At 38.9% G+C, this 21612-nt stretch overlaps 1 protein-coding gene across 2 annotated transcripts in view; it reads right to left on the bottom strand.

Annotated features, from left to right (window-relative positions):
* LMBRD1 (LMBR1 domain containing 1) overlaps positions 1 to 21612 on the bottom strand; it is a 120671-nt gene that overhangs the window by 24652 nt on the left and 74407 nt on the right. For both annotated transcript variants that reach the window (XM_061206908.1, XM_061206909.1), the window contains 5 exons: positions 12897 to 12961; positions 12439 to 12541; positions 11785 to 11889; positions 9991 to 10140; positions 8545 to 8623 (listed from right to left, as the gene is read on the bottom strand). In XM_061206908.1, the coding sequence (XP_061062891.1) occupies positions 8545 to 8623; positions 9991 to 10140; positions 11785 to 11889; positions 12439 to 12541; positions 12897 to 12961 (502 nt within the window). The remainder of the gene's footprint in view (positions 1 to 8544; positions 8624 to 9990; positions 10141 to 11784; positions 11890 to 12438; positions 12542 to 12896; positions 12962 to 21612) is intronic.

Below are 21612 nucleotides of genomic sequence, written 5' to 3' on the forward strand. Positions count from 1 at the left end.
TCTGATTCCTCCAGCTCCCTTTTTTTCCCTCAAGACTGCTTTGGCTATTCTGGGTCTTTTGTGTCTCCATACAAATTTTAAGATGATTTGTTCTAGCTCCGTAAAAAATGCCATTGGTAATTTGATAGAGATTGCACTGAATCTGTAGATTGCTTTGGGTAGTATAGTCATTTTCACAATGTTGATTCTTCCAATCCAAGAACATGGTATATCTCTCCATCTGTTGGTATCATCTTTAATTTCTTTCATCAGTGTCTTATAGTTTTCTGCATACAGGTCTTTTGTCTCCCTAGGTAGGTTTATTCCTAAGTATTTTATTCTTTTTGTTGCAATAGTAAATGGGAGTGTTTCCATAATTTCTCTTTCAGATTTTTCATCATTAGTTATAGGAATGCAAGAGATCTCTGTGCATTAATTTTGTATCCTGTAACTTTACCATATTCATTAATTAGCTCTAGCAGTTTTCTGGTGGCAGTTTTAGGATTCTCTATGTATAGTATCATGTCATCTGCAAACAGTGACAGCTTTACTTTTTCTTTTCCAATTTGTATTCCTTTTATTTCTTTTTCTTCTCTGATTGCCATGGCTAGGACTTTCAGAACTATGTTGAATAATAGTGGTGAGAGTGGACATCCTTGTCTCGTTCCTGATCTTAGAGGAAATGCTTTCAGTTTTTCACCGTTGAGAATGATGTTTGCTGTGGGTTTGTCATATATGGCCTTTATTATGTTGAGGTAGGTTCCCTCTATGCCCACTTTCTGGAAAGTTTTTATCATACATGGGTGTTGAATTTTGTCAAAAGCTTTTTCTGCATCTATTGAGATGATCATATGGCTTTTATTCTTCAATTTGTTAATATGGTGTATCACATTGATTGATTTGCGTATATTGAAGAATCCTTGCATCCCTGGGATAAATCCCACTTGATCGTGGTGTATGATCCTTTTAATGTGTTGTTGGATTCTGTTTGCTAGTATTTTGTTGAGGATTTTTGCATCTATATTCATCAGTGATACTGGTCTGTAATTTTCTTTTTTTGTAGTGTCTTTTTGTCTGGTTTTGGTATCAGGGTGATGGTGGCCTCATAGAATGAGTTTGGGAGTGTTCCTTCCTCTGCAATTTTTTGGAAGACTTTGAGAAGGATAGGTGTTATTAGCTCTTCTCTAAATGTTTGATAGAATTCACCTGTGAAGCCATCTGGTCCTGGACTTTTGTTTGTTGGAAGATTTTTAATCACAGTTTCAATTTCATTACTTGCGATTGGTCTGTTCATATTTTCTGTTTCTTCCTGGTTCAGTCTTGGAAGGTTATACCTTTCTAAGAATTTGTCCATTTCTTCCAGGTTGTCCATTTTCTTGGCATAAAGTTGCTTGTAGTAGTCTCTTAGGATGCTTTGTATTTCTGCGGTGTCTGTTGTAACTTCTCCTTTCTCATTTCTGATTTTATTGATTTGAGTCCTCTCCCTCTTTTTCTTGATGAGTCTGGCTAATGGCTTATCAATTTTGTTTATCTTCTCAAAGAACCAGCTTTTAGTTTTATTGATCTTTGCTACTGTTTTGTTTCTATTTCACTTATTTCCGCTCTGATCTTTATGATTTCCTTCCTTCTGCTAACTTTGGGTTTTGTTTGTTCTTCTTTCTCTAGTTTCTTTAGGTGTAAGGTTAGATTGTTTACTTGAGATTTTTCTTGTTTCTTTAGGTAGGCTTGTATAGCTATAAACTTCCCTCTTAGAACTGCTTTTGCTGCATCCCATAGGTTTTGGGTCATCGTGTTTTCACTGTCATTTGTCTCCAGGTATTTTTTGATTTCCTCTTTGATTTCTTCAGTGATCTCTTGGTTATTTAGTAACGTATTGTTTAGCCTCCATGTGTTTGTGTTTTTTACATTTTTTTCCCTGTAATTCATTTCTAATCTCATAGCGTTGTGGTCAGAAAAGATGCTTGATATGATTTCAATTTTCTTAAATTTACTGAGGCTTGATTTGTGACCCAAGATGTGATCTATCCTCGAGAATGTTCCGTGCGCACTTGAGAAGAACGTGTAATCTGCTGTTTTTGGATGGAATGTCCTATAAATATCAATTAAATCTATCTGGTCTATTGTGTCAAAGCTTCTGTTCCCTTATTTATTTTCATTTTGGATGATCTGTCCATTGGTGTAAGTGAGGTGTTAAAGTCCCCCACTATTATTGTGTTACTGTCAATTTCCTCTTTTATAGCTGTTAGCAGTTGCCTTATGTATTGAGGTGCTCCTATGTTGGGTGCATATATATTTATAATTGTTATATCTTCGTCTTGGATTGATCCCTTGATCATTATGTAGTGTCCTTCCTTGTCTCTTGTAACATTCCTTATTTTAAAGTCTATTTTATCTGATATAAGTATAGCTACTCCAGCTTTCTTTTGATTTCCATTTGCATGGAATATCTTTTTCCATCCCCTCACTTTCAGTCTGTATGTGTCCCTAGGTCTAAAGTGGGTCTCTTGTAGACAGCATATATATGGGTCTTGTTTTTGTATCCATTCAGCAAGCCTGTGTCTTTTGGTTGGAGCATTTAATCCATTCACGTTTAAGGTAATTATCGGTATGTATGTTCCTATGACCATTTTCTTAATTGTTTTGGGTTTGTTTTTGTAGGTCCTTTTCTTCTCTTGTGTTTCCCACTTAGAGAAGTTCCTTTAGCATTTGTTGTAGAGCTGGTTTGGTGGTGCTGAATTCTCTTAGCTTTTGCTTGTCTGTAAAGCTTTTGATTTCTCCATCAAATCTAAATGAGATTCTTGTGGGGTAGAGTAATCTTGGTTGTAGGTTCTTCCCTTTCATCACTTTAAGTATATCATGCCACTCCCTTCTGGCTTGTAGCGTTTCTGCTGAGAAATCAGCTGTTAACCTTATGGGAGTTCCCTTGTATGTTATTTGTCGTTTTTCCCTTGCTGCTTTCAATAATTTTTCTTTGCCTTTAATTTCTGCCACTTTGATTACTATGTGTTTCGGCGTGTTTCTCCTTGGGTTTATCCTGTTTGGGACTCTCTGCGCTTCCTGGACTTGGGTGGCTATTTCCTTTCCCATGTTAGGGAAGTTTTCGACTATAATCTCTTCAAATATTTTCTCTGGTCCTTTCTCTCTCTCTTCTCCTTCTGGGACCCCTAAAATGCGAATGTTGCTGCGTTTAATGTTGTCCCAGAGGTCTCTTAGGCTGTCTTCATTTCTTTTTATTCTTTTTTCTTTAGTCTGTTCCGCAGCAGTGAATTCCACCATTCTGTCTTCCAGGTCACTTATCCGTTCTTCTGCCTCAGTTATTCTGCTATTGATTCCTTCTAGTGTAGTTTTCATTTCAGTTATTGTATTGGTCATCTCTGTTTGTTCTTTAATACTTCTAGGTCGTTGTTAATCATTTCTTGCATCTTCTCGATCTTTGCCTCCATTCTTATTCCGAGGTCCTGGATCATCTTCACCATCATTATTCTGAATTCTTTTTCTGGAAGGTTGCCTATCTCCACTTCATTTAGTTGTTTTTCTGGGATTTTTTTCTTCTTCCTTCATCTGGTGTATAGCCCTCTGCCTTTTCATGTTGTCTACCTTTCTGTAAATGTGGTTTTTGTTCCACAGGCTGCAGGGTTGTAGTTTTTCTTGCTTCTGCTGTCTGCCCTCTGGTGGTTGAGGCTATCTAAGAGGCTTGATGGGAGGCTCTGGTGGTGGGTAGAGCTGACTGTTGCTGTGGCGGTCAGAGCTCCGTAAAACTTTAATCCACTTGACTGTTGATGGGTGGGGCTGGGTTCCCTCCCTGTTGGCTGTTTAGCCTGAGGCAACCCAACACTGGAGCCTACCTGGGCTCTTTGGTGGGGCTAATGGCAGACTCTGGGAGGGCTCACGCCAAGGAGTACTTCCCAGAACCTCCGCTGCCAGTGTCCTTGTCCCCACGGTGAAACAGAGCCAGCCCCCGCCTCTGCAGGAGACCCTCCAACACTAGCAGGTAGGTCTGGTTCAGTCTCCCCCAGGGTCACTGCTCCTTCCCCTGGGTCCCGATGCACACACTATTCCATGTGCGCCCTCCAAGAGTGGGTTCTCTGTTTCCCCCAGTCCTGTCGAAGTCCTGCAATCAACTCCCACTAGGCTTCAAAGTCTGATTCTCTATGAATTCCTCCTCCCATTGCCGGACCCCCAGGTTGGGAAGCCTGATGTGGGGCTCAGAACCTTCGCTCCAGTGGGTGGACTTCTGTGGTATAAGTGTTCGCCAGTCTGTGAGTCACCCACCCACCAGTTATGGGATTTGATTTTACTCTGATTGCGCCCCTGCTACCGTCTCATTGTGGCTTCTCCTTTGTCTTTGGACGTGGGGTATCTTTTTTGGTGAGTTCCAGTGTCTTCCTGTCGATGACTGTCCAGCAGCCAGTTGTGATTCTGGTGTTCTCGCAAGAGGGAGTGAGAGCACGTCCTTCTACTCCGCCATCTTGGTTAATCCGCCGGTATTTTCTTTTAAATGCAGCTATCTTTTTGTTGGCAGTCTTAAGAGTCTTCTATCTCATCATTGGGTCTTTCCCCCTTTTCAAAGAAGCTCTCCAGTGACGTTTGTTTTTTACTCATTTTGCCTAGGGTTTTCTTGTGGGCTACCAAAAACTGTGACTGAGACAAGTGTGCAGTGCGGGAAAGAGGCATGGATGGAAGTGGTGAATAAAATAATGGGCAGGCCAGGCACAGACTAAAATAAGTGTCGGATTCCGACTTAAAGCCTGCCACCAGAAGCAGCTTAATTGTCACTTGCCACTCACAGATCGGATTTTGATATGAGTCTGCAAGCAAGTGATTTATTATGGTCTCTGTGCAGTCAAACCTCTCTGCTAATGATAATCTGTATTTGCAGCCGCTCCCCAGCGCTAGCATCACCACATCAGCTCCACCTCAGATCATCAGGCATTAGATTCTCACAAGGAGCGTGCAACCTAGATCCCTCGCATGCGCAGTTCACAGTAGGGTTTGCGCTCCGATGAGAATCTAATGCCGCCGCTGGTCTGACGGGAGGTGGAGCTCAGGTGGTAATGCGAGCCATGGGGAGCGGCTGTAAATACACACGAAGGTTCACTCCGCTTGCCTGCCGCTCACCTCCTGCTGTGCGCCCGGTTAGTAACAGGCCACGAACCGATACCAGTCCGTGGCCTGGGGGCTAGGGACCCCTGATTTAAGCCACTATAAATTAGATTAGACTGAAAAAGAAAAATACTGAATGTGATTCATAAAAAAGTTATGGCCAAGGGTATGATTTAACTAAACTTACTGATCTATAACATAAAAATTCACTCAGTTCAGCAATATAAGGGCATTTTAAAGCCCTTTACCAGTGTAACTTAATTTTGAAATTTTGATGTTTTTCTGCTAAGGTTTCAATACTACTATAAGAATTTAAGAAACAGAACCTATTTTAGATCTTCAAGATCAGTGCCCTCTTAAAAAAAAAATTACAAATCAACTCAACAGTAATTTTTCATTCTACTTTCACTGAGCTAAAAATGACAACCCAAAGCATTTCAACTATCAACCCTACTGTGACGTGTGTATGCACATTTCAAAGTAAAAAATCGGGGACTAAACTCATTACAAAAGTAGAGCTGGAAAATCAAGTCACATTTATTTATAATAGAAACCTATAATAGAATCTAAAGAAAAAAATGGTTCTGATGAACCTAGGGGCAGGACAGGAATAAAGACGCAGACATAGAGAATGGACTTGAGGACACAGGGAGGGGGAAGGGTAAGCTGGGACAAAGCGAGAGAGTGGCATGGACATATATACACTACCAAATGTAAAATAGATAGCTAGTTGGAAGCAGCAGCATAGCACAGGGAGATCAGCTCGGTGCTTTGTGACCACCTAGAGGGGTGGGATAGGGAGGGTGGGAGGGAGACACCAGAGGGAGGAGATATGGGGATGTATGTATATGTATAGCTGATTCACTTTGTTGTAGAGCGGAAACTAACACACCACTGTAAAGCAATTATACTCTAATAAAGAGGTTAAAAAAAACAGAAACCTTTTACTATTTCTTCTTCATGTCTGTTTTCCCATCTCATCTCTTGATTTATTCTTTTCTCCCAGGTTTAGTCTCTTCCCTTCTTTCCCTTATACCCTGGACTCTGCGGTAGGTCTCCTCATTCTCTCACTCTCAGCTTGTCCTTGGCTTTCCATTCTACTTCAGTCCTTCCACCCACCTTCCCAGACAGCCTAGGCAATGATGGAGAATGGTACCAGCTGCACAGATTTGTTCAACAAAAATACAGATAGATAATTTCATCTCTGGCCCTTGACATATTTATCTATCACTAACTTATCTTCAGTCAGATCCTTCTTCTGTTCACCGATCAAAACCTTTGCCACTTTCTTCAGTTCGGTGCCCAATGGCCCACACAATTCTCAGCAGATGACTGAACTTAAACTTCACAGCAAAATGAGACGATCATATAGAACTTCCCGTTCACCCTAAGAAATTACTATCTGAGTCCATATTGTTGCTTCCTTCCTTGCTCTAGAGAAAGAGGTATCCCTCCTTCTATCTAAAGCATTCAGTCTTTGATGTTCTAAATACCATCTCCTCCAGAACTGGACGGTACTGGCCCATCATTCATCCTTTCTGATATTTTTCTTCAACTTTTCCTGCTCCATTAATTCCATTCCATCATCCCTGAAGTCTCTTCTCATTTAAAAAGAAAAAAAAAAAGATTCTCCCCTGACCCTGCACGCCTTCTCTAGTTTCCATCCAATCTCTCTCAATCTCCACAAATAATTTCTGTGAAGAATATAAACTCAGTCACGGCTTTATATCTCTTTTTATTCACTGCACTTAGCTTTCGCCTCCACCGCCTCTGTGCAGTCCCCTTCCCCACACCTCCTTCACCCACCTGCCCCTGGATAGCCATCCTCCTCCGAGCCCCGGTCTCCATGCTCCTCACTCTCTACCTTCTGAGTTCATTACATAAATATCCAAGTGTCCACGAAATCTCCACCTCAAGGTCTGCGAGACATCTCAAGTCAACTAATCATTTCTTACATTTCTTCTCTAATCTTAGTATCCATTTTTAACTCAGCTTGGTGATACCAAAATTTACCCCATTACTCAGTAACTGGAGGGCCATTCTAGAATATTCTGTTGCCTTGCTACTGCTTCAGACCCAAGCAAGCAGAAATCCTCTTGCTTCTCTCTTCATCTCACACCCTCCAGACCACTGTTTACTCCAGGCTCTCACCATCTCGCCCGCATGACTGCACACAGCCCCTGCCAGCAGCCTCTCCCAGCCGATTTCTACGTTTTGCTTTCAACCTCTCCAACCCGTTCTCTCTGTTATAATAAAGTTACTGAAAACAAACCAGACCACAGTTTCAACTTCCTTGCTTAGAACTCTTCCAAGGCCTTCCGGGGCTTGAGTCCTAACTCTGCAATCCCATTTTCTCCCTCCCTCTAACCCACACCCCTCCAGAATTAAAACAACAAAACAATAACAGTGCTTTACATTTGCTGGAACACAAAACTTTACAGTTTAAGCAAATTTCGTTTGAGCATTTTGTTCCTCTGCCTAGAACAGCCTCCCTTTGATGCACATACCAGGTAAATTCTTCATTCACCTTGAGAGGCAGCTCTGCTCTCCTTTTTCTGAAGCCCTGCTTTCTGAAGACCACCACCCCACAGTGATCTCCATGTAGAGCTCCTTACTTCTTCCACTGGGCTACCCTGGACTCTGTACCTATTCCTGTTACTCTACCACATTCCAGAGTTGACCCTGGTAAAAAACTCCAAATTTATCTTTTCCATAACGGTACCCCTGAATGATTTATCAAGAAATATACTATATTTGACATATTACTTTACCCTGAAATAAAAGCATTTTGAAGACAAAAGTAGAAAAAATTTTTTGCGAATCCTGAAAGAATCAATTTAGAATCCTTAATCAGGACAGCATACTATAATATTCAAAGGGAAAAAACCCCTCATCTTAGCACACAGAAAACAGAAAAAAAACTGTCTCAAAATTCACAGAGGTTAAGAGCACAGGATCTCAGAGCTTTTGTCAGAATACACACGAAATATTTAGCACAGTGTCTGAAACACAATTACATGTTCTTAATAGTTCATCACTGTCATCATTAACATTATTATTATTAACTAAAGTAACGAGAGTTGGATGGATCAAAAGTCGTTCTAGGTCATAGGTACTTTTGGTCTCAGTCCTAAAAATTGCAGATACCACCAAAACTCTCCTGAAATTTTTGAGAACAATGAAAAAAGACATTTAGAATGTTTCTCATTATACTAGTACACGTGATAAACAATAACTACGTTTTGTTCTTCAAAAGTAACTACTTTGTAATGATACTTTCCCTAATGGAAATCATTAAATTACCAAGATATTCTACTGAAGAGACCAAGGTCTTCTTGCTGGAAGTTCCTTTATCACCACATATTAAAACAAATGCATCAAATGATTAAGACACCAAAATGCAAGACACACCTTTTCTCACAGAGCTATAAATTCTAAGATGGGTGATAAAAGCTACTTTACCTTCAGGGGCATCTGCATCACATCTCTTTGGCACAGAAAGGGTTGAATTGCCTTTATGGGCATCATAAGTTATATTGCTCTGAAAGATGAAAATATAGTTAAAATATAAAGAGTATATTAATAAATATATTTTGATTAAAAAGTAATCACTTTATGAACTCTATACTGTTTTCTATTAAACTACATCTAGCTAATATTCTAAAAGGTAAATTACATAAAATTGCAACTAGAAGAAAAAGATTTAGGGTAAATTTAACATTAGGGCTTTCCTACAAGAATCTTTAGGCCCTGTGTTGAACAACAGAGCTTCCGCCCAGAGAAACAGCCTACTTATTTTTCCACTGTGGAACAAGAAAAGAATATCATTCATCCATGCAAAAGCATGACGTTATTTCATTCATTCATAGAAGAATGTTTTATAAGCATGACCTAGTGAACCAGGTGCAGGAGATAAGGCAAGAAGAGAATAAAAGGTATAAGAAATGAAAAAAATGACTAAGGTGACCTTCTAGCATTGTTTCCCAAACTTGTGTCATTCGTTACCTCCATTATGATCGTGCCTTATCTTTGATCCACTGGCATTGTTACTTAATATTTTTCAATGAACTAACTTCTCAATCCTTAGCAATATTATGGATGGTATTAAAGGTCTGATGTGCTTACTAGATTTTGTTTGTTTGTTCCTAATTACATATTAGAGTAAAGAAAGAATGGAGGAAGTACAGGATAAAGGAGTGACCCAGGCAGACTGGATTAATAATAAAAACTCCATTAAAGTAAGGCTTGAACTGGGCCCTGAAACATGGATTTGATTTGACTTGTTAGAAGGTAGAGCAAGAGATATTTTAGGAAAAGGAAACTAAACAAAGGCTGAACTAGATATGGTCAAAATATTTTAAGCTGTCAAAATATTCAAACTAGCTCTCCAGGTACAACTAGGAATCACAGCTGGCTTTTGAAAGATCAACACCAAGGAATCATTGTAACAGGTTAAGAGGATCCCTGTCATGTTAAGAGAAAGCATAGTTACGTACAAATAAAATAGTTATAAAGCCTCTCCTATGGGATTCATGGTACCAATGAGCAGACATATTTTTCTGCACACCAAAACTTTTTGGGGAGCCATATTAATAAACTTACTTAAAATATTATTTTAGAGTAAATATTATGAGTTTTAGCAAAGTGCTGAGATACAGCTCAGTAGCTTGGCACCATGGGACCCATTTAAGGAACTACTGTAATGAAATTCAGTGTTATTTTTAAAAAGAACTTGTATGAAACAAATATACACATGCTGAGAAATGGAATGAAAAACTAGTTTTAGCAATATTCACTTTAACCTGATGAGCTAATATTTTATGTTAGCTTTCACAAATTAGAATTTGATTTTAGATTTCACTATGCTTAAAGTATCAAAATAATGACTTTTTAAAAGTGTGCACTTACCTCTATTAGGTAGTTTTGGCTTCCGTACATAACGTACTGGGGAGCGAGGCTGTAAATCATGTAGCTAGTGTGAAGGACAATAAGTAGAAGTATCATGCAGAGAAACAGGAGCGCCTGGGGCCTGGTTCTACCCCTTCTGATCTTATACAGCTGCAACGAAAGAGCACAGTGACGATACTTCAGCAACACGTTTCATGTGAAGGGCCTGAGTCCCACTCCTTTGTTAGGGCGTAATGAACACAGTTCAATCCACCATGTCTTTTTCCCAAAATAAATGCTAAGCATTCTTAATCTTTCCAGATAATTATAAGAATAACAAAGCATAACAAAGCTTTCCCTGTAAAGCTTTTAGGTTTAGATTCATGTTTATTTTAAAAACTCAAGACCTAGAGAGTATATTTGTATTCACACGGTCTGTTTCAGAAAAATCTTCTAAACTTATTATGTAAGAGCATCTGTTAGAAGTTCCTAGAGCTAAGAAGAACTGAGAACTACTTCTAATTCTATCTAAAGATTAGAGGAGTTTCAACTATAAGTATTAGTAATATATATGAGTTTTATATAATATTACTTCCCAAGGACAGACATGTCACATGTTTTAAATACTCATTTCTATGAAATACGATATCCTCATATTATACTCTACTATAAAACTATAATATAGTTTATGATAATTTATGTTCATCTGACTACAGCTATTTTCACATGTATCCATACAGGAGGGAAACTAAAACATGTGGTAACAGATAGAAGGAGCCTGGTGACGGGCTTCATTTCAACGGCAGAGCACACTTTTATTCTAGCAACTAAAATAGCACCTCCCTGTTTTATTACTAGATTGTAGTACAGTATAGAGTAATAGGACTCCAATACTGGATGGGATATGATCACCTAAAAATGTACATTTCCCAGCTTCCCTACGCCTAGTAGTGGCTGGTAGTGATAAAACATTAAACATCAAAAGGAAAGCAGTCTGCTGGGGATTTCTGGGAAAGCCTTGCTTTTTGATATAGGTGTCACCACTTCTCCTAGCTACCTGTTCCTTACAGAACACGGACAGAATAAATGGGGCTGAAGCAGCCATATCACAATCATGAGGGAGAAGCCAAGAGGAATCCAGAGATATTAGACTTGATTTTTGAGCTACTGAAGCAATGCTAGATTTTAAAAATTTTCCATAGCAAGAAGTCTTTCATTAGTTCAAGCCACTACTTAACTGGATTTTACCCACAGCTGGAAGTTTGAAGATGATGTATCTCGTTTTAAAATTCTTAATTTATATCAAGATGACTCTAAGAAGAAAATAACCCTTTCTCCAAACATACAGTAATCTTTCACTCCCAGTAGTAAGGGCCATCTTTTGAGCTACCATGCATCCAGTTGTGCTTCAGTGTGTTTCCATGCAGCCTAACACTAAGGAAAACAATAGAACTTCTAGCCCAGGGCTTCTCAACCTCAGCACTACTGATGTTTTCGGCTGGATAAGTCTTTGCTGTGGGAGGCTGCCATGTGCAATGCAAGATGTTTAACTGAATCCCTGTACTCTAACCAACAGATGCCAGTAGCGCCTCCTGAAAACATCTCCAGACTTTGCCAAATGTATCCGGGAGGGCAAAATCGTCCCTGTAGACGAAGAGTACTTTTATGTTAACATGAAGTGAAAAAGCCAGTATTTCCATTTTTGGTATCAAGATATTTACAACTTCTATATTATAAATCTAATATAATTTGCAATAATGGAGATTATGCACAAAATGATGAAAAAATCAAAATGATATTGTAACATATACTCACTCTAATCCAAAAGAACCATATGCCAATATTTCGAATCCCCGCCATTGAAGTAAAAATAAAGTACATAATAATAATTGTTATAAGAATATAATCAAGAGGAAACACCTGAAAAAAGATAAAATTAAACTTAATACACAAACAATAAGGGCTTTAGAAGTCATGTAAAATTAACTGAAAATTCATTGTTCATATTTGGCAATGTTTAAAATATCAACCCTGATCAGGTTACTATGATAATGCAAAAAAAAAAAAAAACCTCCAAGAAACAATTACCAAACTACCAAACTATTACCAAATTGTTCAGTATCATTATCCTAAGAAAAATCCTATAACAAATTAAACTAAAAATTACATTTATATATGGAATAAAGGACTTCGTTAAAAAGTAAAAACGGGAAGTGCTTGGAAAAGTTCACCCTAAGTCTTATAACGTACCCCCAAATCAAGTTATGTATAACATAAGAGTTCAGTAATACATCAATACAATAATTTTTAAAGCAACATATCAACATACAAGTTATATGTAAATAAAATGCCAAGTCAGCAGAGGGCACAAGCATATACTTCCAAGTACTAATAGGTTTGTCAACATAATAATTTGACAGAGTGTGACAATGTTTGCTAGAGTATAAAATGGATGATTTTTTTACTTACTGTTTGTAGTACAGGCAAAAGCATATTCAGTGGATTACTCAGGTTAGCTCCAAAAATTATGAAACCAGAATCTATTCCAGCTGAATGAAGAGCTTTATCCAAACTATAACAAAAAACGTATAAAGAGTGAATTTATACATTGCACCACATTTTCAGTTACTTTAGAAAGAATATCATCATAACTTAAGCATGCAGACTCAATGGAGTCAAAGAAAACCATAGATAACAAATTAAACCTCACTTAAATATCTTACAGATACTGTTCAATTGATATAGAATAAAGAAATACTGTCTATTATTGGGGCTTTTTAGTCATTCTTTGAGCTAATGCTACAGAACACTTCAAGTAAAATAGCTACTTAAGATGAACAGGCTACACTAATGGAATTCAGCGTGGAAAATGTATAATATCATAGGATGTGTGTGAGTGCTTTAGAAAATGTGTCTACTGTACTTACTTGGACAGGAAGAGAGAAATTATAAACAGCAATGCAACTAAGATGAAAAATAGTCCCCAAATGATCTAAAAGCAAAAAAAAAAAAAAAAACATTATACTTCTGAAGTTGATATTAAAAGCGCAAAACCATTATGCTCAGTATGAGTTACTAGCATATGACAAGGATCTAAAAAAAATTACCTAAGATACATTTTAATTTAATATGTAATCATTTAGTATATAATCCTAGGCACACGTCATCTACATTTTCATTATGAGACTATTTGAGAACAAAAACACAAAAGAGAATGCATTTGAAAGTTTTCATTGGTAAGTAAACAAATGAGACTCTTTGCTAGGTCCAATAAAAGGTTTATATTCAGTTATACTCAAATATAAAAAGTTAACTGAAAACTACATTAAGACTAATACACATACACAAAAAACCAAAACCAAGAAACTCATCAGGTTATGTTAACCTGTTGTTAAAACAGAGAACTTGGAACATTTTCTCACAGAAGTAATGAGATACTATATAGCTGACCCTTGGACAACGCAGGGGTTAGAGGCACTGACCCTCTGCCCAGTCAAAAATCTGCATAGAACTTATAGTCGGCCCACTGCGATATCCACAGATTCAACCTATTGCGGATGGCATGGTGCTGTAATATGTACTACTGAAAATTATCCATGTGTAAGTGGTTCTGAGCAGTTCAAACCATGCTGTTCACGGGTCAGCTGTGTATATCTTATAAATAAATTATACCACAGCCTAGAAAAGTCTATATAACTGATAATATTCTTGAAATAGAGTACTAACGACACTGAAGGAGCTGTCATGTAGAACTCTCCCTGTGGAAGAATGTAGTAATAAGCACTGTACACTCCCTTGTACTCAAGTATGAACTTTCTAGTATGAAAGGATATGTATGAAGTATGAAAGGACAGCATATGAACTTTATCGTAGGACCACAGAAAACAAGGAAAACAATGATTGGAACTGGGTCTCTAAGGAATAAAATTTCAGAATAAAAAAGGGATGAAGTCTATGTTTGGCGAGAGCCAAAAGGAAGATTCCTATTAAGTACAGTTAAGTGTTTTGGTTTCTCCTTTGCCTGGAAATTGATAGGAATAGATGGAAAACATCATGAATGTTAAGGAGATTTTTCATCTTATTTCACATGATTGTTGAGTACATTTTAGAATGCTGACAGGATAAAAAAAAGTAGAATAACAACCCATTATCCTACCCAGCATATAAAGATGAATCTGGAAATAAATTTTAGGACTGTGTTCTAGGGAACTCTTCAGTTCTGAAAGAGTGCCTTTAGAGCTCACTGGAAGAGGCAGCTTGGCAAGAGAGGACCAAAAAGACTAGGCTTCCTGGTGGCGCAGTGGTTAAGAATCCGCCTGCCAATGCAGGGGACACGGGTTCGAGCCCTGGTCCGGGAAGACCCCACATGCTGTGGAGCAACTGGGCCCGTGAGCCACAATTACTGAGCCTGTTTTCTAGAGCCCGCGAGCCACAACTACTGAGCCCACGTGCCACAACTACTGAAGCCCATGTGCCTAGAGCCCGCGCACCACAACAAAGAGTAGCCCCTGCTCGCTGCAACTAGAGAAAGCCCGCGCGCAGCAACGAAGACCCAATGCAGCCAAAAATAAACAAATAAATAAATAAATTTATTAAAAAAAAAAAAGACGACTATAGGCATCATTTGAAATAAAAACCCCTGCATGTATCCATTTTACATACTGGGTTTCACATGAGCATTCATTTATTTTAAAAAAGTTTCATTGCTAAATAAGTTTGAAGTGACTCCTTTATAGTAACAGAAGTTTATTAGTAGCAGGTAAAGGAGCGTACACAATCTTTTTCTACTAGGTTTGAGCACGGCACTTGATGCCTAAGTGAATTGGAGACAATATCCTTACACTGAGGAAACATATTACTTCCCAGTAGCCTGTTGATAAGAAATAGCTTGTAGCATGAGGTAGTACAGCTGCCAACTACCAATGAGCAGTAGAGGAACATGACCCAGAGATAGCAGGAGAAATTAACATTCCCCTCCCCTGATCCCCATTTTGGGGGAGGATAAGAAAAGAAAATCCTTACCTACTTTCCCAGTCTGTTGAGGTGAATGACCCAGAGTTAGGCTGTTTAATCACAGCTACTTACAAAACAAAGAAAAAATATTAAAAAGGTAAATGTTTTATAAAGACCAAGGAAACTGTATATATTTATATATAAGAACTTAAGTTAGTACTTCCAGAATCATGTCAGTGGTGACCACCCTGGGCTGACCTAAATGCTACATATTCCACACTAGCTATAGTGTCAGTTTTAAAATAAAAATTAAGCCAAAGAGATGATATCAGTAAAGGTAACAGAATAAGAACCTCCGAAAATCCTTTCCCCCCTAAAAGCAATGAGAAAACTGGCATAAATGGTCAGAATCAACTTTTTCAACGCTCTGGAAATTAACCAGAGGCATGCAACAATCTAGGAGCATTTATTCAAGAAAAACGGCCGAATCTCAGTAAGAGCACAGAGCATTGTGGCATTCCGACTTGCTCTAGTACCAATCCCTCCTCTCTCGTGCACGGTAGATGGCCTGTAAAAGCCATAGGCCTGGTAGCCACCTGCAAAAGCAGAAAGGGGCTGCAGCTCTTTCAGAGTCTCCTTCCCAGAGAACTGCCATTACTCGACCTGCCTGGTAATGCCAGGGAAGATCCCATTTGCAAGACTGTCTGTGTTTGGCCTGAACTGGAGTTCACACAACGCAAAAATTCCTTTTCCGCAGGAGTGTCTGTCAAAAACTTACAGGCAACCAATGAACTTCATGGCCACAAGAGCTGGTCAATGTCAGGCAAAAAATAAACTAACTAAAGAGATTAAAATGGAAACCCAGGGAATGAGATGTCCACAGGTGCTCTGAAAAGTTTCCACATATTCCTGGGAATGAAGAAGGCCCTGTGCATACTCAGGAGAGACAGGAGAGGCCTACATGTCCACTCGTGGTTGACCCTGAAGCTCTGTCTGCAGGAGCAGGAAGTGCAGGCGAAGGCAGCACTGTGCGTGCCAGCCTGGGTGCTGAAGTCATGTCTCCACTCACACTCAGCCCCTCGGCAGAGACTGGGAGACTTACTGGTCCTAGGTGTTTAAGAAAATCTTCGTCCAGTTATTAACTAAAGTAACCAAGCAGAAACTTGGGTGACTACACACAACAAAGAATACAGACTTCACAGAATTAATTCACAAAAGTCACTAAACAAACAACAACAAAGAGTAATAACAGCAAATCCAGGGGAGACTCTGATCTCCAGAGTTACCACATTATATTATTTAAAATTTCCCAGGTTTTAACTAAAAAAAAAAAAAAAAAAAAATTAAAGAGACATGCAAAGCAGCAAGAAAGTATGACTAATAGAGAGAAGAAAAAAATCAACAGGCACTGTCCTTGAGGAAGTCCTTGAGGATGCTGAACTTACTTGACAAAAACTTTAAAGCCACTATTTTAAATATGTTCAAGGAACTAAAGAAAAGCATGTCTTAAGAACTAAAACAAATTATGAGAACAATTTCTCACCAAATACAGAATATCAACAAAGAAACAGAAATTATAAAAAAAGAAGTGAACTGAAATTCTCAAGATGAAAAATATAAAAACTGAAACAAACAGCTCACCAGAAAACAAAGTGAAAAGTTCAGCAGATTTGATCAGTCAGGAGAAAAGAATCATTAAACTTGAAGATAAATCGATTGAGATGGTCAAGTCTGAGGAACAGAATACAGCTCCTTGAGGTCATAGGACTGAGGTCTTCATCTCTTTGCTGGCTTTCAGCTGGGAGCCTCTCAGTTCCTTGAGGGCATTCAGTTCCTGCATTCCTTTTCACATCCCCTCCATCCTCAAATCAGTAATGGCAGCTCAAGTCTTACATTCTGAATGTCTCTTTCTTACACTTTACTTTAGCACATCTCTCTGACTCTAGCCATCAAAGTTCTCTGCTTTTAAGGACTTGTGCTACTAGATTGGGCCCATCAGGATAATCCAGGATCAGCTCCATATTTTAAAGTCTATAACATTAATTGCATCTGCAAAGTCCCTTTTGACGTTTCGTGTATATTATACTCACAGGTTTCAGGGATTAGGGCGTGGACACCACTGCGGGAAGAGAGAGGCATTCTGTCTATCACAAAAAGTGATAGTGATTCTTTGTTGGATTTAACGTTTTTTGGCATGAATCCTACTTTGTCTAATCGCACGATCATTACCTGCTTTCTTATTGTTTCCATTTGCTCAGTATATCTTTCAATACACATTTTTAGCCTTTGTGAATTATTGTTTTAGGATATAGTTACATCCTGCTTTCTGAGGAAAGTTAAAAATTTTTCTTTTAATAGTGAGTTAGGTCCATTCACATTTATTGATATGACTAACACATTTCGTCTCAAAAATATCTTGTTGTTTGATAACTGTGTGTATACTTCCTGTGTTTCTTTCTCCAGTTAATGTGAATTCCTTGCTCTTTGATTTTTAGTTCTTTTGTTAAGAGGGTTTATATTTTTGTTCTAGTGTACTTAAACTTTCAAGCGCCCTTAGCCCCCATTTCCTTATTCATTCCTTCACTAAACGATTTATTAGTTTTTACGTGTCCAACTCCTACCTATTGCCTACACAATAATTATGAGAAATTCTACTTTTCTTTCTCCCCCTTCTTAATTACATTATTTCTATTCATCAGCACGTATGTCTGTGCCTTATTCTCTGCCCTAGCCCACACCTTCTCTCCACAGACCTACAATATTACATGCTCACCATTTTTCCCTTCGCTGATGTTTACGTTCTCACCTCTTAATTGGTCAAAACTTGGCAACAAGTGCATTTCTCAAAAGAGCTCATGGGTACAGAATTCCGTAACTGTTTTTCTAAAGGCTATTTTGGTTAAATATAAAGTCCTTGGTTCTGCCAACTAAAAACTGGCACTTGCCATCTGCCTCTACAAGGACTAAGTCACAAACCGCTGCAGCCGCTGACCTTCAACACCCCCTGAAAGGAGTCCAGGGTGGAGATGAGGAATGAGGCCCTCTGTGCTCTGGGAAAAAACGGCAGAACAGACCTTCACATGGTTAGATATTTTCAGGAGAAGATTTTATGAGCCCGATTCTTGCATCTCCTCGTATCTAGAAAAGCACTTAAATCATTAATGGTGACGTCTGCTCCTCACAACTAGCAGCAAGCCTCTGCCTAAATGTGTGCTTGACTGCACCTACCCCCTTCACTAAAACCATACAGAATACTGCCCTTCCCCCCACCTCTTCCGAGCAGTTCCTCAGAGCCACCTGAGATGCTGTCTCCCGGGCTATAGTCCGCATTTTGCCCCAAATAAAACTTAACTCACAGCTCTCACGTTGTGTGTGGTTTTTTTTTTCAGTCGACAGTTCATACATTTTCATTGAGGTTTTTTGTTTGTTTTTAATGTTCCTCCATTCCTGCCTTGCTTTGCATGTTTTTTTAAAAAGTCTAACAATATTGCCTTTGTGAGTTGATTTTTTTCTCTTAGAAATCTTGAGGATTTTTCTTTAATTTTGAAGTCAGTTTTACTAGGAAATTGCACATAAACTTTCCCAGGTACAAAGTGTCTATTTCATGTCTATTCATGAAATAGAATATGTGGTGCTCCAAGGACAATGGTGCCTCAAGGACAAAGGACGACCCTGCCTGAAAAAGTGTCAGCGTTACGCCCCCTACTGGACTCTTACTCGCCCTCTGCCCCATGTTGCCATGGTTATGAAATTCCTGAGCCCACCTGGGCGACGCCCACCTGGGCAACGGGACCTGTCCCAAATAAGGAAAGGCACCTGCCCTGCCCCACTCCCACCCTATAGAAGGAAGGTGTATGTGCCTCGACCAGTCAGCAAACGAAATTTTTACCTCGGACCATTCCTTTGTTTTCTGGCTATAAAAACTGATCAACAGCACATGTTCGGGCTCTACTCTCCGGGACTACTAGGAATTTGGCCCGCTGTTCTGGCAGCGACCCTTCCCTCTAATCAATCCTGTCTTCTTTACATTCTGCCTTGTGTCTGGAAATTCTTTTCCAACCCGCGTTCGGACCACGACAGAATATCCATGACACGTGGATTCAGGTCTATTTATCTTTAGGTGTTTTGCGGGAGATTATGCATTTCAATATTCTGCTAATTTGTTTTGTTTTGCTACTGCATGGAAACCACTACACACAGGTAGTTTTTCTTTCTCTTTCATTTCAACACTCTTTTTCTGATCCTTTTTACTTCATCTTGTTTTCCTTCTCTTGGTTATCTTTTTGGCTTTCTTCAAAGCCTCCCCTTACTAAATTTTATTTGATTCTATTCTCCTTTGGACACCTTGTAATTTTGTTTTCATTTCTGAAAGTAAGTGTATTTTCCTCCCATTTTCCCCTCTGAGTTCAACTCTCTTCATTTCTTCCTGCTTTTTGGCCATTTCTGTTTTTGGTTTTTTAAATAGTGGTAAAATACAAATAACATAAAATTACCATCTTAACCATTTTTAAGTGTACAGTTTAGTTGTGTTAAATACATTCACGCTGTTGTGCAACCAATCTCCAGAATCATCTTCATCTTGCAAAACTGAAACTCTGTACCCATTAAACAACTCCCCATACCTCCTGCCTCCACCCCCTGGAGACCACCATTCTACTTTCTGTCTCTATGAATCTGACTGCTCTAGGTACCTCATATACAGTATTTGTCTTTTTGTGACTGGCTTATTTCACCTAATTTTGGGGGGTTTAAGATCATTCTTAGGCCCACCTCCAAATCTTCTCTTCTCTCTACCATGCAATTTTTCCCAGATTGTCTTTGCTTAACACAAAGTTTTGCAGTAAGAGCTGGAGAGAAAACTTCCTGGACTTGGGGATTTTTGTTGTTGTTTTTGCTTATAAGGACGGTTGATTCTCATTTGCAGATCTGGCATTTGCAAGCCCTCTGCTCACTAAAATTTATTTATGACCTTAAAATCAATAAATGTGGCCCTTGGCAGTCTTTTGCAGATACATGCAGAGAGGTAAAAATTCGAAGTCACCCGACGCTCAAGTTCCTAGCTGAGGCTGAGCCAGGCCACGCTCTGCTTTCTTGTTTCAGCTCTCACACTGCAAACAAGTACCCTGTAAGTGGTCTATTTAGTGCTACTTTCTTTGCATTTTCTGTGCTTTTTGTTGGTAACTTTGTTGTTTAAAATGGCCCCCAAGCATAGTGCTGAAGTGCTGTCTGGTTCCTAAGACTAAGAAGGCTGTGATTACCGAGAAAACACACGTGTCAGTTTTGTTCAGGCATGAGTTATACTGCTGGTGGTCCTAAGTTCAATGCTGATGAATCGACACTATGTCAGTGGTTCTTAAACACAAACACATAACAAACAAGGTTATGTATTGATCAGTCGCTGACATGCAAGGCCCAGTCCAAGCTTTTCCACGCTCTTGAGGCTTACTGCTATGCCAGTGTAAAAATGGGTTAGGTCATTTACAAGTGGGTTTACCCTTACATGAACTTCAATATCCACACCATAATGTTACTGGTAAAGAGAAGCAGAATTCTCCACCCTAAAATATGGCTCTTTGGCTTAAGAATTATTTTAAGCTATTTTTAAGAAACAGCAGAAACAGAAGCTCTGAAAACTGACAGTTACCCTTTTTTAAGAGATATTTACATTTATAAGGGAAAGCTCCATTTGTAAATGTGGAAGAGGGTGATGACCAAATCTTTAGAAACTCTTATCAATGCAGAAGGCAACTACTTAAATCTCATCCTGTAAACAAGTATCTAGAAGAATAAAACACTTAGGGAGAAATTTAAACAAGGAGGCAAATGACTGATGTACTCTACTTATATACAGTACTGGGGGGGAAATTTTGCCACCAGAAAATGTGTTCTTCTGGCATGAGAATTAATCTCGGCTGATTATTTTTAGGAAACAGAAGACTCAAAGCCTTTCTTATTACCACCACGCCCACCCCACCCCCCAGCTGCCTAAAGAATTTAGATAAAGGGCCTGTTCCCAGAATAGAGTTGTCACCAGAGATGTCTGCAAGGAATAAGGGCCGGGTGTGGGGGGAAACTTGGTAGGGCCTAGAGCTCAGGGTCCACTCTGTGTTCCTTTGTCTCTGCTGGTCTAGCAAACACTTGTCTACGGAACATGTGCTTTTCCATCTCCATGTGAGTTGCCTTCCTCCCCTTTGAAGTCTCAAACCACTATCCCCAACATCCTCCTCTGTCTTTAGCTGAAGGTGGTATTTAAGGAGCCGGTTTCGGCTGTTTGGGCTGGTTATTCAGTTCTCCTGGGTCTCTCCCATGTGTACATGTTATCAAACTTTTGTTTGAATTTCTCCTGTTAATCTGTCTCATGTCAATTTAATTCTTAGACCAGACAGAAGAACCCAGAAGGGTAGAAGAAAAATTTTTCCTCCCCTACAACTGAAACTACAAAACACTGCTGACAGAAATTAAAGGAGACATAAATAAATGGAAAGACATCCCACATTTATGGTTTGAAAGACTTAATACGTTAAAAATGACAATACTACTGAAAATGATCTACAGATTCAATGCAATCCCAATGAAAATCACAATGATGTTCTTTGCAGAAACAAGAAAATCCATCATGAAATTCATGTGGAATTTCAAGGAACCCTGAATAGCCAAAACAATCTTGAAAAAGAACAAAGTTACAGGACT

This window comes from Eubalaena glacialis, chromosome 12, assembly GCF_028564815.1.
Source record: "Eubalaena glacialis isolate mEubGla1 chromosome 12, mEubGla1.1.hap2.+ XY, whole genome shotgun sequence".
NCBI lineage: Eukaryota > Metazoa > Chordata > Mammalia > Artiodactyla > Balaenidae > Eubalaena > Eubalaena glacialis.